Source organism: Notothenia rossii (genome assembly GCF_949606895.1).
Source record: "Notothenia rossii genome assembly, chromosome: 2".
Classification (NCBI taxonomy): domain Eukaryota; kingdom Metazoa; phylum Chordata; class Actinopteri; order Perciformes; family Nototheniidae; genus Notothenia; species Notothenia rossii.
The window spans coordinates 5,128,373-5,148,372 of record NC_136904.1 but is presented as its reverse complement, the minus strand read 5'-3'; the positions used below and the strand labels follow the sequence as shown (position 1 = coordinate 5,148,372).

The window sequence follows — 20,000 nt, the reverse complement described above, 5'->3', positions numbered from 1 at the left end:
CGATCCTTACGATGGTTAGATGCCTTATTTTAATCCTGCAGGATTCTTGCTGTTCTGAGTTGGTATCTTTTTGGTTGAATGCACTTATTGTAAGTTGCTTTCGATAAAAGTGTGAGCTAAATGAAATGTAATTTTATGCTATTAAACATTTTGGGGAAATTGTCATAATTAGCATATTCATTATTGAGGTTTTGGCCAAAAAACGGGTTTGATGACTTTTGAAGATCAAAGGTAAGGAGATGTGAGATTTGGTAAATGAAGGTGAGGTGAGGTGAGGTGAGGTAAGAGGAGGTGAGGTGAGGTGAGGAAAGAGGAGGTGAGGTGAGGTGAGGAAAGAGGAGGTGAGGTGAGGAAAGAGGAGGTGAGGTGAGGAAAGAGGAGGTGAGGTGAGGTGAGGTGAGGTGAGGAAAGAGGAGGTGAGGTGAGGAAAGAGGAGGTGAGGTGAGGTGAGGAAAGAGGAGGTGAGGTGAGGAAAGAGGAGGTGAGGTGAGTTGAGGAAAGAGGAGGTGAGGTGAGGTGAGGAAAGAGGAGGTGAGGTGAAGTGAGGTGAGGACAGAGGAGGTGAGGTGAGGAAAGAGGAGGTGAGGTGAGGTGAGGTGAGGAAAGAGGAGGTGAGGTGAGGTGAGGAAAGAGGAGGTGACGTGAGGTGAGGAAAGAGGAGGTGAGGTGAGGAAAGAGGAGGTGAGGTGAGGTGAGGAAAGAGGAGGTGAGGTGAGGTGAGGTGAGGTGAGGAAAGAGGAGGTGAGGTGAGGTGAGGAAAGAGGAGGTGAGGTGAGGTGAGGTGAGGAAAGAGGAGGTGAGGTGAGGTGAGGAAAGAGGAGGTGAGGTGAGGTGAGGTGAGGTGAGGAAAGAGGAGGTGAGGTGAGGTGAGGAAAGAGGAGGTGAGGTGAGGTGAGGCGAGGTGAGGAAAGAGGAGGTGAGGTGAGGTAAGGAAAGAGGAGGTGAGGTGAGGAAAGAGGAGGTGAGGTGAGGAAAGAGGAGGTGAGGTGAGGTGAGGAAAGAGGAGGTGAGGTGAGGAAAGAGGAGGTGAGGTGAGGTGAGGTGAGGTGAGGTGAGGAAAGAGGAGGTGAGGTGAGGAAAGAGGAGGTGAGGTGAGGTGAGGAAAGAGGAGGTGAGGTGAGGTGAGGTGAGGAAAGAGGAGGTGAGGTGAGGTGAGGAAAGAGGAGGTGAGGTGAGGAAAGAGGAGGTGAGGTGAGGTGAGGAAAGAGGAGGTGAGGTGAGGAAAGAGGAGGTGAGGTGAGGTGAGGAAAGAGGACGTGAGGTGAGGAAAGAGGAGGTGAGGTGAGGTGAGGAAAGAGGAGGTGAGGTGAGGAAAGAGGAGGTGAGGTGAGGTGAGGTGAGGTGAGGAAAGAGGAGGTGAGGTGAGGGGGTAATTAAAGTGAGACTCAGGATTGGACAGTAACATTATGAAATAAATAATAATCCAGGTGATCCGGAGATACAAATTCAGGAATTTCTTCCACTATTTAAAATAAAATAACTTTCAATCATGATTGTAGTTTTTTTCCGGAGGTGAAGCTTTCCCTCTGAGCCACAGGATGGAAGAGGACACGCTCTCACCTTTATGAAGACGCTGTCGTATCCTGGCTCCGCGCTCAGGAGGCTCTCGATGTCGCTGCCCGAGTCTCTGAGAGCGCTGGAGGGAAAGCTGCTGGTTCTACTGGGCAGACTGGGGAACTCTGAGGGCTGGGAGGAACCTGGAACACACAACAACAACATGGTGTTAGCAGATAAACACACAACAACAACAACAACAACAACAACAACATGGTGTTAGCAGATAAACACACAACAACAACAACAACAACAACAACAACAACAACAGCAACAAGGTGTTAGCAGAGAAACAGCAGAAGTAGACTGTTAGAGCCACAATGAACTCAAAGTTATTATTTAGATCATAATTTGATAAATTAATTCATGATGGAAAATGATTTATGTTGCCATGGTGAATATCTTTTGATGAAATTATTGTTAATTTTAAATCGTAAATATGATCTGTTTCCGTGTACCTTCCGGTGTTTATTTAAGTGAGGTAATTGAGGACAGCCGCGGTGCTCTGAGACCTGATGAGACGGGGAGCGGAACAGTTTTTCGAAGGCAAATTGTAAACAGAGATTAGTGTTTCAAAGTATAGTTTTTATAGGAAAGCATATCGCCGAAATATTGATTTAGATTTGTTATTTTGAGACTATTTAAGTCAATACTTCTTTGTTAATAAATTAAATGTTTTGACTTGAAACCTTCGGCTGCTTATTGCTTTGGATCGCGTGTCGTCAACCCCGCTCTATAGTGGCAAAAGGAAACCTTGGTTGCCACTACAGAAACAATTAAGTGAAAAACGTGACCAAAATGGGAGAAAACGTGAGAAAAATGGGAGGAAAATGATAGAAAGTGATAGAAATGTTTGAGCTAAGAAGAGCACTTCTGTACTTTTACTGAAGCTTTTGCAATGGAGCACTTTTAGACTTAGAGGATGTGAGTATTTCTAGCCTCAGTCTAACTTCACATCTTCTCAGACAGACAGCTCCCGTCTTTCTGTAATAACATGTTTTCTTTGCCTCCTCTCACACACAGGCAGCTCTGTTGGACATCAGTGAAAAGACTTCTGGGAATTTGAGAAGGTGTGAAAGAGAAGGAGGATCAATGGCCGACTGTCCTGACTGAAGCTGAACCGTGAAGGACAACAACTGTTTGTTTGTTTGTTTGGAGACTCTGAGAGCAGAAGTGAAGATGGACTCTCACTCTGAGAGAACCACACTAACAATGCTCTTAATGTTCTGCAAACAGACCCCACATCAGTCAGTGTTTAGTGTTTAGTAGGAGCTAGAAGTCATTTCCTCTACAGTTAAATGTTGTGTGATCAGGAGTTAGAGACAGATTAAAGCCCGCTGTGAAGCTGTGAGACGAGGAAGGGACATTTTGCACATTTTCAGTTTTTCTAAAGATGCATTATGAATATATCATTCAACATTTCTTGTGAGATTTGGACAAAACATACAAGTCTACTCCATGGATGTATAATAAGAACTGGATACAGCGTGGGAGGCGGGGTCTCGTTCTTTCCTATGAGAGCTGCTCATTGGCTCATGAAGGCAAAATGGCCCAACTTTTGAGAGAGCGAAACGTCGCAGATTATTCATCATGCCTAGCTGTCAGAGCAGAAGAACCTGTGGGTATTTCTCAATGTCGAGGAAGGATGCTCCAGAGCCACTATTTCAAGCATGCTACGTCATCGAGTGCCGCCGAAGTACTGTTCCAATCTCCAGCATACTTGGAATTCTACCGAGGCCGGCGTACTTCGTTTGGAGACATTTCGAGGCTGCACATGTGTAGACTCCACGGTCTTAAAATCCCCACAATGCTTTGCGCACGGACCAATTTCCCCAAATCTGTGGCGGAAAATGTAAGGCGGGGCCTCTCATATGACGCACACTTGCACACTTGCTCACCTGTTCCACTCTTTGTTTTCCGAATGCCAGGAAGGATTCTTGCCTCGCTTCTGAAGCAAGTCACTCGGAAGACATGTGCTACCAAGCAAGCATGCTCGACATTGAGAAACACCCAGTATGTGCACTCACAGAGCATGCGCCCCTTAAGCCCCGCCCCCCAAGCTCCCACTCTCGGCTCAGTAGAATGAATGGAGAGAGAAAATAAATCCAGATTCGGCTTTTAGTGCATTTTACAACTTTAAGGACCGAAACATTCTAATCATGGCTATAAAATACTTCATACTGGGTAGTTTATTTAGTTAAAAAAAAATTATCCACCGATTTAGAGACGTCTCTTTCTCCATGTTAGTCAATGGGAAAAAGCTGTTTTGGCCCGGGTGACGTCACGGACTGATACGGAAGTTGCCGTACCGCCGTTTGGACACAACGAATGTTGGGCACTTCCTGGGACCTTGGTCTACTCTCCTCAAAGGCACCAGACTCCATTAACAGAACAAGTGGTTTTACTTTGCATATCATAATCATTATCAAACTCCACAGAAACAATCAAAACAATTCTAGTTCAGTCTCTCAAACCAAAACAAAGATGTTTTTGATCAATCGATATTGAATAATGATTTTTGATCAGAGATGTAAAATTACTGTTTCTGTCAATGGACGTTTTGGGGAGAGCTCACTCATATGTTTTGTCCAAATCTCACAAGACATTTCGGTAGCACTTTATATTAATATATATATTCACCACCAACTAGTTGTTCATTAACATGCATATTAGCAGTATATTGGCTCTTTATTAGTCATTATAAACACGTATTAATGCCTTATTCTACATGATCTTATTCTACAAGTAATAAGCCATTAGTTGAGAGTTTTTAGCTTAATAACCCTCTCATTAGTGTTGATTTATTGTAAGTAAGGAAGTTGTTGTGCATGAGATGTGGTCTTAATATGCTGTATATGGGCCTAATAAGGCAGCAGTACCACAATAATAGTAATTCTCCCATAATAACACATAAAAAATATGGCCTATTCTTATGTAACAAGACATGAAACTACAAGTGTTAATTGTGTCAAAAGAATTCAACATTAGGTACTTCAAGTATATTTTAACTTCAAAAAATACGTGACAATGTCCCCTCTCTCGTGCCATGTTTCCATCACTGTCAATCGGAGCTGAAGCTAATGAATATCATGAGGTTATTTGTCCCGGGAATGAATGCCAACTGCAACCTTTCCAAGTAAAGACAAAAGCCAGATGTCGGTGGGTGTTAGAGGGTGTGTTTCTCCAGTGGTATAGAAGCTAAAGTCACCACTTCCCCACCAGAAACACAGCCAACGATGTGCCACATCAATGATCTCCCACAGAAACAACATGGCTCTCACGGTAAACCTTAAGATCCCACTTCTCTACTTCTAGGAATTAAACAGCAACCCACCATGAGCCATTTTGGGATTGAAACTCTATTTAAGATGTTTTTTCAAGCCCCTTCGTTGAATAACAACTAAAGTCTGCACACTATACATCATTGTGGCGTGTCCTTTGTGCATGTAAGGACATGTTCAGATAATATCCCCGGGCTAACTAAAAGAGGAAGATTGCACGCAGCCACAGACGGATAATAGACGGATTGCTTCAGCCCAGAACAGCTGGTGAGATCATGCTCTCAGTTTGTGATTTCGCATCATTTCTGGTGTCTATTTCTGACGGGAAAGCGGAAGTTATTCTTCATCCCTCTGGAACATTTTCCCTGGGCTCCTAGAAGCAAGAGGAAGTTCCCATTGTGAGCATGTGGGAACTTATAATATATATAATAAATAATGTGACTGAATATCAGATTCAGAATAGTGTGTTTATCCCGGGGGAAATAAGGCTGGGTGACAAATATAACAAATTCAATGTTTTCTTAAAAAAAACTAAGACAATACAAATATTTGAATGAATTATAATACATTTATATAATCATATTCAAGTTAAAAAAGAGTGTGCAAAACTAAATATAAAATAAAATAAATATTTGTTTCTGGTGCCTGTTGCGTGTGGACGGTAGGGCTGTACCCGAATATTCGACTATTCGTTCGTTGGCCAACTATTCGGGTTTCAATTTCATTATTCGGATATTCTTTATTTATTTATTTTATTAAAAAATATATATATTTATTTCTAACTGTATGCTATTAATAAAGGCAAATTGCCATATTCTTATACTATATTTATACTTTTGAATTGCACCTGTGCTCCTGACATCGCGTTCACTCACAGTCACGAACGCAAACGGCACGCTTCACCTCGCTTCACCCACAAAATGTCGAAGACTTCAGCTGTGTGGGACCATTTTAAATTGGACGACGGTAAGAAGAATATTTGCCAAATATGCGATAAGAAACTGGCCTACCACGGTGGCACAACAACTCTGAAAAGTCACCTGGATGCTGTGAGTAGCAGCCTAGATTTAATTAGCTGTTGTCAAGTTGCCATGGTGAAGCTGATTTATCCGCCGTTTAAACAGTAACGTTACACATGATAAAAACTTGCACTTACTTTGCTTGGAAAATAGTTGCAAGCGAGCAACCAAATTGTTTTTTTATATTCGTTTTTTAATTTTATCCGAATAGTGAAAATAATAGGAGTAATGTGGGAACATCTGGGGCTAAGGCAATGGCATAAAGTTGAGTAGCTCAGCCTAATAATAACTTGTGCCCATAGGTGCATCCCCACGCCTCCCAGCCATCAACATCAGTTACCCTACAGAGGACACATTTAGTTTTAATGTTTGCGAGTACTGAGACAATAAATAAATATAAATCGTAATAGTATGCTCTTTCTGCACTTCTGCTTAACAGCGTGTTGTCAGGTGTCTCGGATTCGGAGCGTGTTATGAAACCTTTTTTCAAAAAAATATGTTTTTGAAAAAATATTTTTTTGAAAAAGATGTTCATAAAAAAAAAATACAAATCTCTCCGCACCGAATATTCGAATATTCGCTGCTGATTATTACCGAATATCCGGAGCCCGAAAAATGGTATTCGGGACAGCCCTAGTGGACGGAAGACTTTTTTGATATCGATTGCGGTCCGTTTGCGTTATCGTCCTCGTGTGGCTCCAGCCTAAATCTCAGCTAAAAACTCACCTCTTTGCACTGGCTTTTAAGACCCCATTTACACGAGAACGTTTGCGTTTACGTACCGAATTCGTTTTCAAAAAAGTATTCCGTTCACACACGCATTCGGCTCATTTAATGCGTGTCTGTTCACACGAGACCACTGGAAACGCTGTAGTACATATGCCGGGCCTGTAACTGGCGTAGTAACTTCCGCCACAAAATACACCAAAAGCAGCGAAGAAGACCCCCGAGCATGGTTGCCATGGTTGCCCTTGTGTTTATGCCCCGCGTTGGATTTAGCAACATGTAGTTCATGTAGTTCTCCATGTCCACTTGTTGCTGATGGTTGTGGTAGAGGAGCTGTAGATTTTGCACTAACATCTGTAGCATGGTCAGTAGCTACTGACAGAAGCTACTGACCATGCTACAGCAGTGAGCAGCAGAGGTGGGGAGAGGCGGGGCTATGGCATCATCGTTATCAGGAAATGATCGTACAGGGCGTACACACTGAGTTTGTTCCGTTACGGCCTCATGTGAACGAACGGGCTATACGCGAGAGATAAGTAGCAGATACAACCCGTTTCGTTCTTGTGTAAACAGCGCCTTGTACTAGTTCAACATAACATTTTGACATTTGTATGTGTTTGTATATTTTTATTCTGCTTTTTGTCATGTTTTTAATCATTGTTTTGTTATTTTACCCCCATTGTGTTTTTCTATATTGTATTTATTACCTGTACAGAACTTTGGTCAACTGATGTTGTTTTAAATGTGCTTTATAAATAAATAAAGATTGAGATTGAGATCACAGCCACAGAATTAACTCAAACTATATCTTTCTAGAAACCCCCCCCGATGTGGTGTTTTGTGCTGAGATGCACAGTTTAAAAGGTTTGCCCGCAGATGGTGAATGTTTGCACGAAACAAATGCAACCAATCAAGAGCGATCAGCTGCTCCTGAGGAGAGGGGGGGGGGGGGGGGGGGGTTGTTGGGAGGGGTCAATGACAGAAACCCTCATTTAGCAGAAGTCTGTTTCACTGTAATAACAAACGAGGAGGACCGACTTCCTGCAGCTGATTTCTGCTGAACGTGCATGACAGCAAAGGGGGTTTGCATCACGTCAGGGACATGAGCAATCACTTGAGGAATGATGTAAAGGAAACCACACATTTCAAAAGGTTTTACTTCTACATATTTCACATCAGACTTTTCTTAGAAGTTTGAGTAACTTCTTACGACCTGATTTTGACATCCAAATAAATGATTCCATCACGATATTATTCCATTGAAAAAAGATAAACAATCAAGAAGCATTATTTCCCAGCCCTATCAGCAGCTCTCAAGCATGGCATCTGCTGCAGTCAAATCAACATGTGTTTAAACAGAAATTAAGCAGTTGATTTCCTCCATTAACACACTCCTAGCCCGGGAGGATGAGAGCAATCAGCCGTCATTTGATTGAAGTTTTTTAAAGTGTTACTCAGATCTGGGGCAATAAAATACGAAAGATGTCTAATAAGTGAAAAACTGGCTGATACGCAATTCAGATGTTTGTAATCAATGGTGTCAGCGGATTAAGTCTTATTAAAGAGGACATGTTCTGCTGATTCATTCTTATTCAAGTCTTCAAAAGCTTTACTTTAAAGAGTCCTCTCCTGCTGATGTTCAGGTGTATATCAGTATGTAGTGTCTCTATTTTAAAGAGTCCTCTCCTGCTGATGTTCAGGTGTATATCAGTACGTAGTGTCTCTACTTTAAAGAGTCCTCTCCTGCTGAGGTTCAGGTGTATATCAGTATGTAGTGTCTCTACTTTAAAGAGTTCTCTCCTGCTGATGTTCAGGTGTATATCAGTATGTAGTGTCTCTACTTTAAAGAGTCCTCTCCTGCTGATGTTCAGGTGTATATCAGTATGTAGTGTCTCTACTTTAAAGAGTCCTCTCCTGCTGATGTTCAGGTGTATATCAGTATGTAGTGTCTCTACTTTAAAGAGTCCTCTCCTGCTGATGTTCAGGTGTATATCAGTATGTAGTGTCTCTACTTTAAAGAGTCCTCTCCTGCTGATGTTCAGGTGTATATCAGTATTAGCTTATCACGTACAATGTGTTGGAGCACTAGCCAATAGAAGCGCTAATGTAGTGATGTCACTATGTTCAGGAAGTAAACAAAGGAGTCCAATGGAGGCTTTCAGGTAGGGGGTAGGGAACACAGGGATGTTAGCCCTTGCAGGCCATTTACATGAACTAAAAACCTAACACACTACAGGAAAGGGAAAACTACCAAAAAGGGCTTCTTCCAGAAATACATTTCAGTGGTTACATTTCTACACGCCAAATAATGACAGAACCAATCCCCGAACAGTAGAAGTGCAAACAGCCTCAAAGAGGGTGATTTCATTTGGAGGGAATTTTAAAAAATTGACTTTTAAAACAGTCCAAACAATAAACTACACTGACCTTAGACCTTAGTGTCGCAGAGCTCAACCTTCACTGAGTCCTGGAAGTTGCACGCTTTGTTCCTTATATTTTTAAAGTCACAAGCCCAGGAGAATCCCACAAAGTCAATGAGAAGGGTGTGTGTGAGGGTGTGTGTGTGTGTGTGTGTGTGTGTGTGTGTGTGTGTGTATGGGGGGGTGGTAAATGGGGGTGACAGAAGGAGTGTATTCTGGGAGATTTTTGGTGGGACTCCACCCCCTCACACATGTCTACTAAAACTAGCAGGGGACTGTGAGCTTTGACAGCTGTCTTCATCTGTTTCACACACACACACACACACACACACACACACACACACACACACACACACACACACACACACACACACACACACACACACACACACACACACACACACACACACACACACACACACACACACACACACACACACACACACACACACACACACACACACACACACACACACACACACACACACACACACACACACACACACACACACACACACACACACACACACACACAGACAGACAGACAGACAGACAGACAGACAGAGAACAGGTGTACAGTCCTCAGTGGTTGGATGTTGTTGTTTTTCGGTTACATTTGAGGTTTATCATGGATCCACACACGACATCCTTAAATTGAAATTAAAATGTTGACCTGCCTACTTTGCTGACCTAGATAATTGATGTGTATAGTATTTATTTGATTAAACATATCTATTATAGTCTACTCTTTTTTATTTTCTATGTTTTCATATTGTTTATTGCATATATTTCTTGTTTCTTTAATTCCTTATATTTAATTTCATCATATGTTTATGCTAAAAATCCACCAAAAGGATCAATAAAGTATATTTAATCATAACCCAAATTCACAACTATAATAAAATGTTTTTTTTGTTGCTACTTATTTGTCCAAAAGCTGCTGAAATAAAGCTATTTTCCCCTAAAATATCAAATAAAAAATCTGCTGTCTTCCACACGCCGGTTGTAGAAAACACACTTCTTAATCACCGTATCATTTCTGACCTGAAATCAGAGGCACACCCAGCGTGTCTCCTCCGGTATGAATGAGGACTTCACCCTAAATAAATGAGGTATCATGCAGCTTTACAAACAGCACTTTAGAGCAGCACCATAACTCTCTACAGGGGGACGACAAACAGTGAAACACCCGCTCACTGTGACCTCCAAAAAACACAGAAAGCAGATATATTATATTCCACTTTACACCAAAGACAATACAAAGCCTTCTCTGTGCATTACTTTGAGCTGCACGGTTACTCATTGACTGAAATTGTTATTGCGATGTGTTTTCTGATGAGAAAGTGTAATCTAATGAAAGGCGTGTGGCGCAGTGGGTTGTGTGTTGGTGTTGGGATTAGGGGGTCACAGGTTCAAACCCCCCTGCAGTCAGCACGTCGTTGTGTCCCTGAGACACTTCACCCCAAATTGCTCCTGCGGGGATTGTCCACAGTATTGAGTATGGAAGTTGCTTTGGATAAAAGCATCTAACACAGTGGTTCTCAAACCTTTTCTGTCAGGCCCCCCCATTGGAGGAAAAAAAAAGTTGGGCCCCCCAACACAAATAGTCAGGCTCAGTGGCGGCAACAGAGATTTATTTTGGGGCTGCTGTGGGGTAGCTTGATGTTTCATAGAGGCTGCTCAAACATTTAGGGTTTCCCACTAATGTACCGTCGCTACAGTGGAATGTTCTACTGCAACACTCCCCATGCAAATACACAGTGTGACGAATACAATGAATGCTCGATAATCAGCTCACGGCATATAGGTGTAAGCAGGGGTAAAGTGCTATTTTTATAGGTGGTGTGTGGACCTCACATAGGGGGGTCCGGGGTTAAGCTTCCCTGGGAAGATTTGTTTTTAAATATTGAAGTTAAAAGCATCAGTCTGGTGCACTTTGAGAGCAAAATGAAGAGATCTATGGCTACATCTCTCAACACCCATATGAAACAGAACTGTAAACAGATTTAATTTTTCTTTATGGATATTTTACAAATCACCCTTTTAAACGTTTTTTTTTTTTTACTGTCATAGTATTTCAAACCTGTTTTTCATTTATTTTCTTATTTTTTTATAACTATAATGATCATATAAACGTGTGCCTCGGAAATAATTGTTTACATTAATGGTGACCAAAAGATTTGAGACCCACTGAGAGAACACTGAGAGAGTCCTTTAGCTCACTGAGTCTCTCAGTCTGACAGGAGAGGACTCTCCTCCACTTTGTTGTTGAAAAAACTCCTTATATCCGTTAGCGTAGCTCGCTAGCACCAGAAGCTAACAACAACAATCTCCGGTACCGCTGCGCTCTCTCTCTCTCTCGCTCGCGCACACACACAAAATGGCTCGTTCCACACACACACACAGAGCCGAGTTTTAATGAAACACAGAGACCCAGACGTAATAGTACTGTCATCATACTGTTATCATATTATTTTCGAATCAATAATCTTTCAAATTATGATTTTTTTTTTTTTTTTTTAATAACCATTTTTCCTCCTGGTCTCTTGCGCCCCCCCTGTCATCCCTCTGCGGCCCCCACTTTGAGAACCACTGGTCTAACAAGTGTCATGTAATGAAAGAAGCACTGGTCCATGTTGTGATTTTGATCAAATGGCCCCTCTCTGTTGTCTTTTCTGCTTGTCAGTGCTTTGTACAGCCAATATTTGCACAATATACTGAGTTATACATTAACGTATATTACTTGCTGTTTTTGTTTATAGTACATTTATTATTATTTTAGTGAATTAAAGTCATTTGTTATGCTTTATTTTAAAGGCAGCGTTGGGCACTGGGTGATTTTGAAGCCCGTACAGCCAACATTTGCACATTATATACTGATGGAGATATACAGTACACATAATGTCTATTATTTAATAGTTTAACATTTATTCTCTTGCTGTGTTTGTTAATAGTACATTTAGTATTATTTAAGTTAATTAAAGTATTTTTGTATGCTGTTTTTTAAAGTCAGCGTTGGGCACCAGCACTATGTTTTTTGTTACCAGGGAAAGCACTGGTGAAACACTTGTTGTATATTTTGGATATTGGTTTATCGCCGATTAATGAACAAAACAACGTTCCCCGGACTCTGGATGATTAGAGTCGCTTTCTGGAGCCTCAGCTGCAGTTTGATTTCTTTGTTTTCACCGAAACAATCGACCCACAGCTCTCGGTCCTTATTCATGTGTTAAAGATGGCCCCTCTGTGTTTCTGAGTCAAACTATGTATTGCTTCTTTGGTGAGGAACGATTGCATTTCAAACGCTGGAGCATTTTGAATGTCCCAGATCTTCTAAAGATCAAAACACAAGAATAAATGAGTGAGGGAAACTTTCTTAGAAAATGTCTCTTCTTATATTTTTTTCTAAAAACAGGGCGTTACATATCGGTGCAGAGTACAGCGGAGTTTCTTATCTCTTTGGAGAAGACAATATTAATGTTTGATATGTTTGGTTGTCATTTATTTGCACAGACTATAACTAATAACGACATCATAGAGCACTAATAAAGATTGGACTGGTCATAAGCTGTATTTTGATGTGTTGGTTTAAATTGAAATAATAATTTATTTACAACATATGTTGTTTTTGAACGTTATGGGTACAACCTCTGGGTATTCAGAGTACATTTGGCCACTTTACGACAAAGACAGTCAACCTGTTTCCTGCCGAAAGAGAGGAAGAGGTAGAGATTTCCACCAAGAAGGAAGTGATGTCAGCTCCTCCCAGCTGGAGCAGAGGAAATCCCTCCTCTCCCACGTGAAGCTTTTAAGATACTTTGACCCTGCTTTGTTCCTCTGTTTCACTTCAGCCTCATCCATTGGTCATCTCTATCAGACGGACTGGTGTTTCATCTGTCTTCCCCCGCCGATAAAAGACAGCATCGATCTGTCGCTGGAGTTTGATTGACAGCGGTCTCCCCACAGACTCACTCATTTTAAAGAGGGGGCGGAGTCTTGTTTCTGTTCCTCCCTTAATAGAGAGGTATTCCACAGTCAGTGCCCGTACACTGAGAGAAACATCCCTACAGCTGCAACCATCTTCTGTTCACTGCAATGAGCTGGTGTGCTTTTTAGAAAGCTGGCAGCGTGACTCTCGGTCGATCGGTCCACCTCTCTCATTTAGATGGAAATATCTCAACAGCTTTTGGATTGATTGCCAGGAAGTAGAATAAAAACATTCGTACCCTCAAGAGAAAAGCCTAACTCCTTTGTTAATCACCTAAATGCTTACACATAGCTCCACAGTGAGCTCACACTTTACATTTCTATTGGTTAATGACTGAAAACGGACAAAACGAAATGCCAATTGTCGCCATTTTGGCTACTTTGCAGAAGGGGAGGGGCAACAAAACTTGACAAATAAAAGAGGATAGAAAAACACAAGTGTTTCCCACAGAATTTGATTCTATTTGTGGGGGCACCGCACCCAGCCCCCCCCCCCCCCCTCCCGCCACCCAACGTTTTCGTTGTTAATGAGTGAAACACACCGGAGTTGAGGGGTTTCTTCTCCCAAAAATATAATTTACAATTCAGGCAGTTAGCACACGCCTTATTCCAAAGCTACTTACAAGGACCAATTACAGGGACATTCTCCCTGGAGTAACCGAGGGCTAAGTGCCTTGCTCAAGGGCACACTAGTAGTGGTGTTCCAGGCAGGATTTGAACTCGCAACCTTCCGATCATCAGCCCACGTCACTATCCATTACACCACCAAAAAAAAAAAAAAGAATTAAAAAAAAAAAAAAAGAATAATACATTTTTTTTTTTTTTTTTGCGGCCCGCCACAAATAAATCAATGTATGGGAAACACTGGGTTGATCTTGTGAAGCGCATAAACGCCGTGTTCGATCTGAGATAAAGGTACCTTGAAGAGCTGAGTACATAGAGGTTACTTAAGGAAGTATCTGAACTGCTTTTAGTCATTTTAATCACTAAAAACACAAACGAAATGGAAACAAAGACAATAACTGAAAACGTTGACACTATAACGTTTACACCAGGTTAAAGACCAGATGCTTTAAGAAAAACAAAAAAAGCCAGGGTAATGTTTTGAAGTGTTTAACTATGAGATCGTAAGGTGAGCTTAAACTCGAGCTACCATCGCTGCTCAGTGCGGTAACAAGTCCTAAAACCAAGAAATTACTTTGCATTACACCACTTCCAGTTCCCGCGTCTCAAATCAATACCTTTTGTTTAAGTGTTTGAGGTTAGAAGCCTGAAATACGGTCTGTGGTTAAGTAAAAAACCCATGTCTGGAACATCTGAGTCATAAAAACGGTGGTTGCTAATCAGAGTCAAAATGAGCTTCATCACATTGACACAAGTTCACCTTTAGCTGATACCCAGTCATTCGACCCCGATGTAGTTTGTTATTAATATTACCTTAGTTTCTGCAATAGTCCAAACTCAAACGGATAAATGCCATTGTTTTTTATCGAGGGAGGTCTTGAGATGCTAACTTCCCGGTCGGTCAAAGACATCATCACTGCACCTCTCTCTGAGACACCACTCACATAAATAGCTGTAGGGTCACTTCCTAAAACGCTGTAAGGTCGACCAAAACACAAAAAGGGTCAACTGGAAGACCACCAACTGTTCCCAGCACTGTGGAGCTGGCAGAAAAGTGCCTAACATTACGTCAACACTTGTTGCTTGTATCCACGCAATGATATTTAGTTTGAGCGTTACAAACAAACTCTCATTAGAGGATTCTTTATACTGCAGCTCAAAACCCTCACTCACACCCTTTAATCACTTTCACACTCTGAAGTTGTTTCATTTTCTTTTAACCAAATTAAATGATGACCTGAATATAAGCCGCAGCAGCTAAATTGAATGATGTGTACATATATAAGCCGCACTGGACTATAAGCCGCAGGTGTTTTAATGTTTCATTACCATATGTAAGGGTTCGTGCACAGAGGGGATTGTCGGGAAAGAGATGGCTGTTTGAGGAAGCTCCCATTTATTAACATTTCAACAAACAAGTTGCATATTTGCATAACGTATTCAAGTGTTAGCATTTAGTGCAATAGTAGCTACAGAACATGTGCTGTGTAAACTGTACTGTATCACATAGCGTTTCAGACACACACACTTTTCAACTTTCAAACTTAAACGGTGCGCTCCCAGCGCACGTACCGGCAGTGATCTACAGCAGTGGCTTTCAACCAGTGGTACGGGGACAAACTGTCTCGCTCTCGTAATGTCTGTCTGTCTTGCTCTCGTTCTGTCTCTCGTACCACTCTCGGTTCCACTTTTACTTTTGCGCGCTACCTGTCTCACTCTTTTCCGGCCTCCAGCTTTTCCTGCTGGAGCCCGCCGCTTAAAGGTGGGGGGCGCGGACCGGCCATAGAGCCCATAGACTTAAAGGTGGGGGGCGCGGACCGGCCATAGAGCCCATAGAGTTAAAGGTGGTGGACTGTAACCTGTAAAATCCATAGATTTAGGAGGTCCCCTACTGGCCGTTAGCTGTACAAATCCATAGATTAGCCGCACCGTTATATAAACCGCAGCGTCGAAAAATGGGGAAAAAGGCGCGGCTTATAGTCCGAAAATTACGGTACTTCTCTTTTAGTAAGCTCTTGTAAATAAGTGTTTCTTAAATGGGCTTTTAATCATCACATTTAGCATCCATTACATTACTTGTTAGACACTTTTATCCAAAGCGACTCAATACTGTGGACAATCCCCACAAGAGCACTTTGGGGTGAAGTGTCTCAGGGACGCAACGACATGCTGACTGCAGTGGGGTTTGAACCTGTGACCCCCTGATCCAAACACCAACGCACTATCCACTGTACCACACACCGTTACGCTGTACCATCAACTCTTTACTCTGTGTTTGCTTTTAACATTAGTAACCACTCACTGTTTAAAAGCAACGTGGTTTATGTGCTGTTCAAAACCTCAGATATTGGATACTTGAAATGAACTGGAATCAAACTGACCAAACAATCCAAGTCTTTCTAAAATGTGCTTTTAATGATCACATTTAGCATCCGTACCATCAGCTATAGACATATGTTTGTTAGTAGACAGTTAAAATAACAGTTATTGCCTCTGTGTTTGCTTGTAACATTAGAAACCACTCACTGTTTTAAAGCAACGTGGTTTACGAGCTGTTCAAAACCTCAGATATGGAATACTTGAGCCAGAAAACTGACCAAACAATCAAAGACATTACATAACAACCCAAAAGACTGCCAGAGGATCACTCTTTGGGAAGTCTTGACCTTTACAGCAACTAAGTCATAATGTCTGATGGTCTCAATTTCCTCTTTTGTGTAGAAAGAGAAAAGCAGACGGAGGCTGTTAAGCTGCTTTTACAGTAGACATCCCAAAAGAAAATGCTGTTGCCAACAACTGAGGCTCGAAGGATGAGAAAGCACTTTTCCTTTTTGGTACACACACTTCATTCAGACTCAAACGACTTGCTTTGACTTCAAACAAAAGAGCTTCATGGGCAAACGGACACACCTTCTTACAGGCCATGCATGAATGAGCCACTTCTACATTTGTCTCAGCTCAGAAACATGCAGGACATAAACCACTGGAACACACACCAGCAGGAGAGATGGATCATTAGTGGCTGAGAGAAGCTCTTACCTGAGAGTTGAGTGTTGCAAGGCTGATGAAACGACGGCTCTCTGTCTCGGTGGATCTACAGAGAAACAGGAAGACACTGAATCAGCCTCAGCAACATGTGACCGTCACCCACAACGAAGACATAATGATGCAGAGCAGCGTGGCGTTTAGGAAGTGTTGTGCCGTGCACAGGGTGAGAGGCGATGATAAGAAAAAAGACAGAAAACAGCAGACTTAAGAGCGCCCGGAGGACACACACACACACACACACACACACACACACACACACACACACACACACACACACACACACACACACACACACACACACACACACACACACACACACACACACACACACACACACACACACACACACACACACACACACACACACACACACACACACACACACACACACACACACACACACACACACACACACACACACACACACACACACACACACACACACACACAGTCAGAGATCTGTAGTTGGCTGTAAACACACAACGCTAGGGCTCAGCTTCCTCTGTGGTCTGAGTGTCTATAGAACAGCTGTGCGTGTGTGTGTGTGTATGTGTTTATGTGTATGTGTATGTGTATGTGTATGTGTATGTGTGTGTGTGTGTGTATGTGTGTATGTGTGTGTGTGTGTGTGTGTATGTGTGTGTGTGTGTGTGTGTGTGTGTGTGTGTGTGTGTGTGTGTGTGTGTGTGTGTGTGTGTGTGTGTGTGTGTGTGTGTGTGTGTGTGTGTGTGTGTGTGTGTGTGTGTGTGTGTGTGTGTGTGTGTGTGTGTGTGAGAGAGCTACACCCCTCTTTGCAGGCAGAACAAAAGCTTCGACAGTTTGGCTGAAGCTGTGCAGATTTGACTGACAGCTCTGAATTTGAGGCGAACAGAGACTTTAATGAATGTCAGTGTGTTTTAATGAACTAAATAATTGAGTTGTAGATTACAATGATGCTCCTTCATTTTCAATGTGTCCCTTAATACAACCAGAATTAACTTACAAACACAAACGAGATGAGAAACTGATTTTTAAGCCGATTCTCTTGAGCAGAAGCCCTGAAGATATGTTTTTCTTTTAAGGTGAAAAGCACACAAGACACTTTAAAGGGTCCCTATTATGTTCCTTTTAGGTTGAGATTAGGATGTAGTGTCTCTACTTTAAAGAGTCCTCTCCTGCTGATGTTCAGGTGTATATCAGTATGTAGTGTCTCTACTTTAAAGAGTCCTCTCCTGCTGATGTTCAGGTGTATATCAGTATGTAGTGTCTCTACTTTAAAGAGTCCTCTCCTGCTGATGTTCAGGTGTATATCAGTATGTAGTGTCTCTACTTTAAAGAGTCCTCTCCTGCTGATGTTCAGGTGTATATCAGTATGTAGTGTCTCTACTTTAAAGAGTCCTCTCCTGCTGATGTTCAGGTGTATATCAGTATGTAGTGTCTCTACTTTAAAGAGTCCTCTCCTGCTGATGTTCAGGTGTATATCAGTATGTAGTGTCTCTACTTTAAAGAGTCCTCTCCTGCTGATGTTCAGGTGTATATCAGTATGTAGTGTCTCTACTTTAAAGAGTCCTCTCCTGCTGATGTTCAGGTGTATATCAGTATGTAGTGTCTCTACTTTAAAGAGTCCTCTCCTGCTGATGTTCAGGTGTATATCAGTATGTAGTGTCTCTGCTTTAAAGAGTCCTCTCCTGCTGATGTTCAGGTGTATATCAGTATGTAGTGTCTCTACTTTAAAGAGTTCTCTCCTGCTGATGTTCAGGTGTATATCAGTATGTAGTGTCTCTACTTTAAAGAGTCCTCTCCTGCTGATGTTCAGGTGTATATCAGTATGTAGTGCCTCTACTTTAAAGAGTCCTCTCCTGCTGATGTTCAGGTGTATATCAGTATGTAGTGTCTCTACTTTAAAGATTCCTCTCCTGCTGATGTTCAGGTGTATATCGGTATGTAGTGTCTCTACTTTAAAGAGTCCTCTCCTGCTGATGTTCAGGTGTATATCAGTATGTAGTGCCTCTACTTTAAAGAGTCCTCTCCTAATGATGTTCAGGTGTATATCAGTATGTAGTGTCTCTACTTTAAAGATTCCTCTCCTGCTGATGTTCAGGTGTATATCAGTATGTAGTGTCTCTACTTTAAAGAGTCCTCTCCTGCTGATGTTCAGGTGTATATCAGTATGTAAAGTCTCTACTTTAAAGAGTCCTCTCCTGCTGATGTTCAGGTGTGTATCAGTATGTAGTGTCTCTACTTTAAAGAGTCCTCTCCTGCTGATGTTCAGGTGTATATCAGTATGTAGTGTCTCTACTTTAAAGAGTCCTCTCCTGCTGATGTTCAGGTGTGTATCAGTATGTAGTGTCTCTACTTTAAAGAGTCCTCTCCTGCTGATGTTCAGGTGTATATCAGTATGTAGTGTCTCTACTTTAAAGAGTTCTCTCCTGCTGATGTTCAGGTGTATATCAGTATGTAGTGTCTCTACTTTAAAGAGTCCTCTCCTGCTGATGTTCAGGTGTATATCAGTATGTAGTGTCTCTACTTTAAAGAGTCCTCTCCTGCTGATGTTCAGGTGTATATCAGTATGTAGTGTCTCTACTTTAAAGAGTCCTCTCCTGCTGATGTTCAGGTGTATATCAGTATGTAGTGTCTCTACTTTAAAGAGTCCTCTCCTGCTGATGTTCAGGTGTATATCAGTATGTAGTGTCTCTACTTTAAAGATTCCTCTCCTGCTGATGTTCAGGTGTATATCGGTATGTAGTGTCTCTACTTTAAAGAGTCCTCTCCTGCTGATGTTCAGGTGTATATCAGTATGTAGTGCCTCTACTTTAAAGAGTCCTCTCCTAATGATGTTCAGGTGTATATCAGTATGTAGTGTCTCTACTTTAAAGATTCCTCTCCTGCTGATGTTCAGGTGTATATCAGTATGTAGTGTCTCTACTTTAAAGAGTCCTCTCCTGCTGATGTTCAGGTGTATATCAGTATGTAAAGTCTCTACTTTAAAGAGTCCTCTCCTGCTGATGTTCAGGTGTGTATCAGTATGTAGTGTCTCTACTTTAAAGAGTCCTCTCCTGCTGATGTTCAGGTGTATATCAGTATGTAGTGTCTCTACTTTAAAGAGTCCTCTCCTGCTGATGTTCAGGTGTGTATCAGTATGTAGTGTCTCTACTTTAAAGAGTCCTCTCCTGCTGATGTTCAGGTGTATATCAGTATGTAGTGTCTCTACTTTAAAGAGTTCTCTCCTGCTGATGTTCAGGTGTATATCAGTATGTAGTGTCTCTACATGTCTCCTTGCTCTAATGTTCAAAAAGTTCTTTATTTGTCTCATACTGCCTGTGCTGCAGCACCTCTTTTCACCCTCTGTCTGAAACCAGAGC

The 20,000-nt window shown here is 41.9% G+C and overlaps 1 protein-coding gene across 1 annotated transcript in view; it reads right to left on the bottom strand.

The window, feature by feature from the left end:
* The window catches only part of LOC307027956 (uncharacterized protein), a gene marked incomplete at its 5' end in the record, with an annotated part of 181,547 nt that overhangs the window by 55,671 nt on the left and 105,876 nt on the right, over positions 1-20,000 (bottom strand). Inside the window, 2 exon segments of the mRNA XM_079662650.1 lie at positions 1,561-1,697; positions 16,651-16,705. Coding sequence (XP_079518776.1) covers positions 1,561-1,697; positions 16,651-16,705 — 192 coding nt within the window.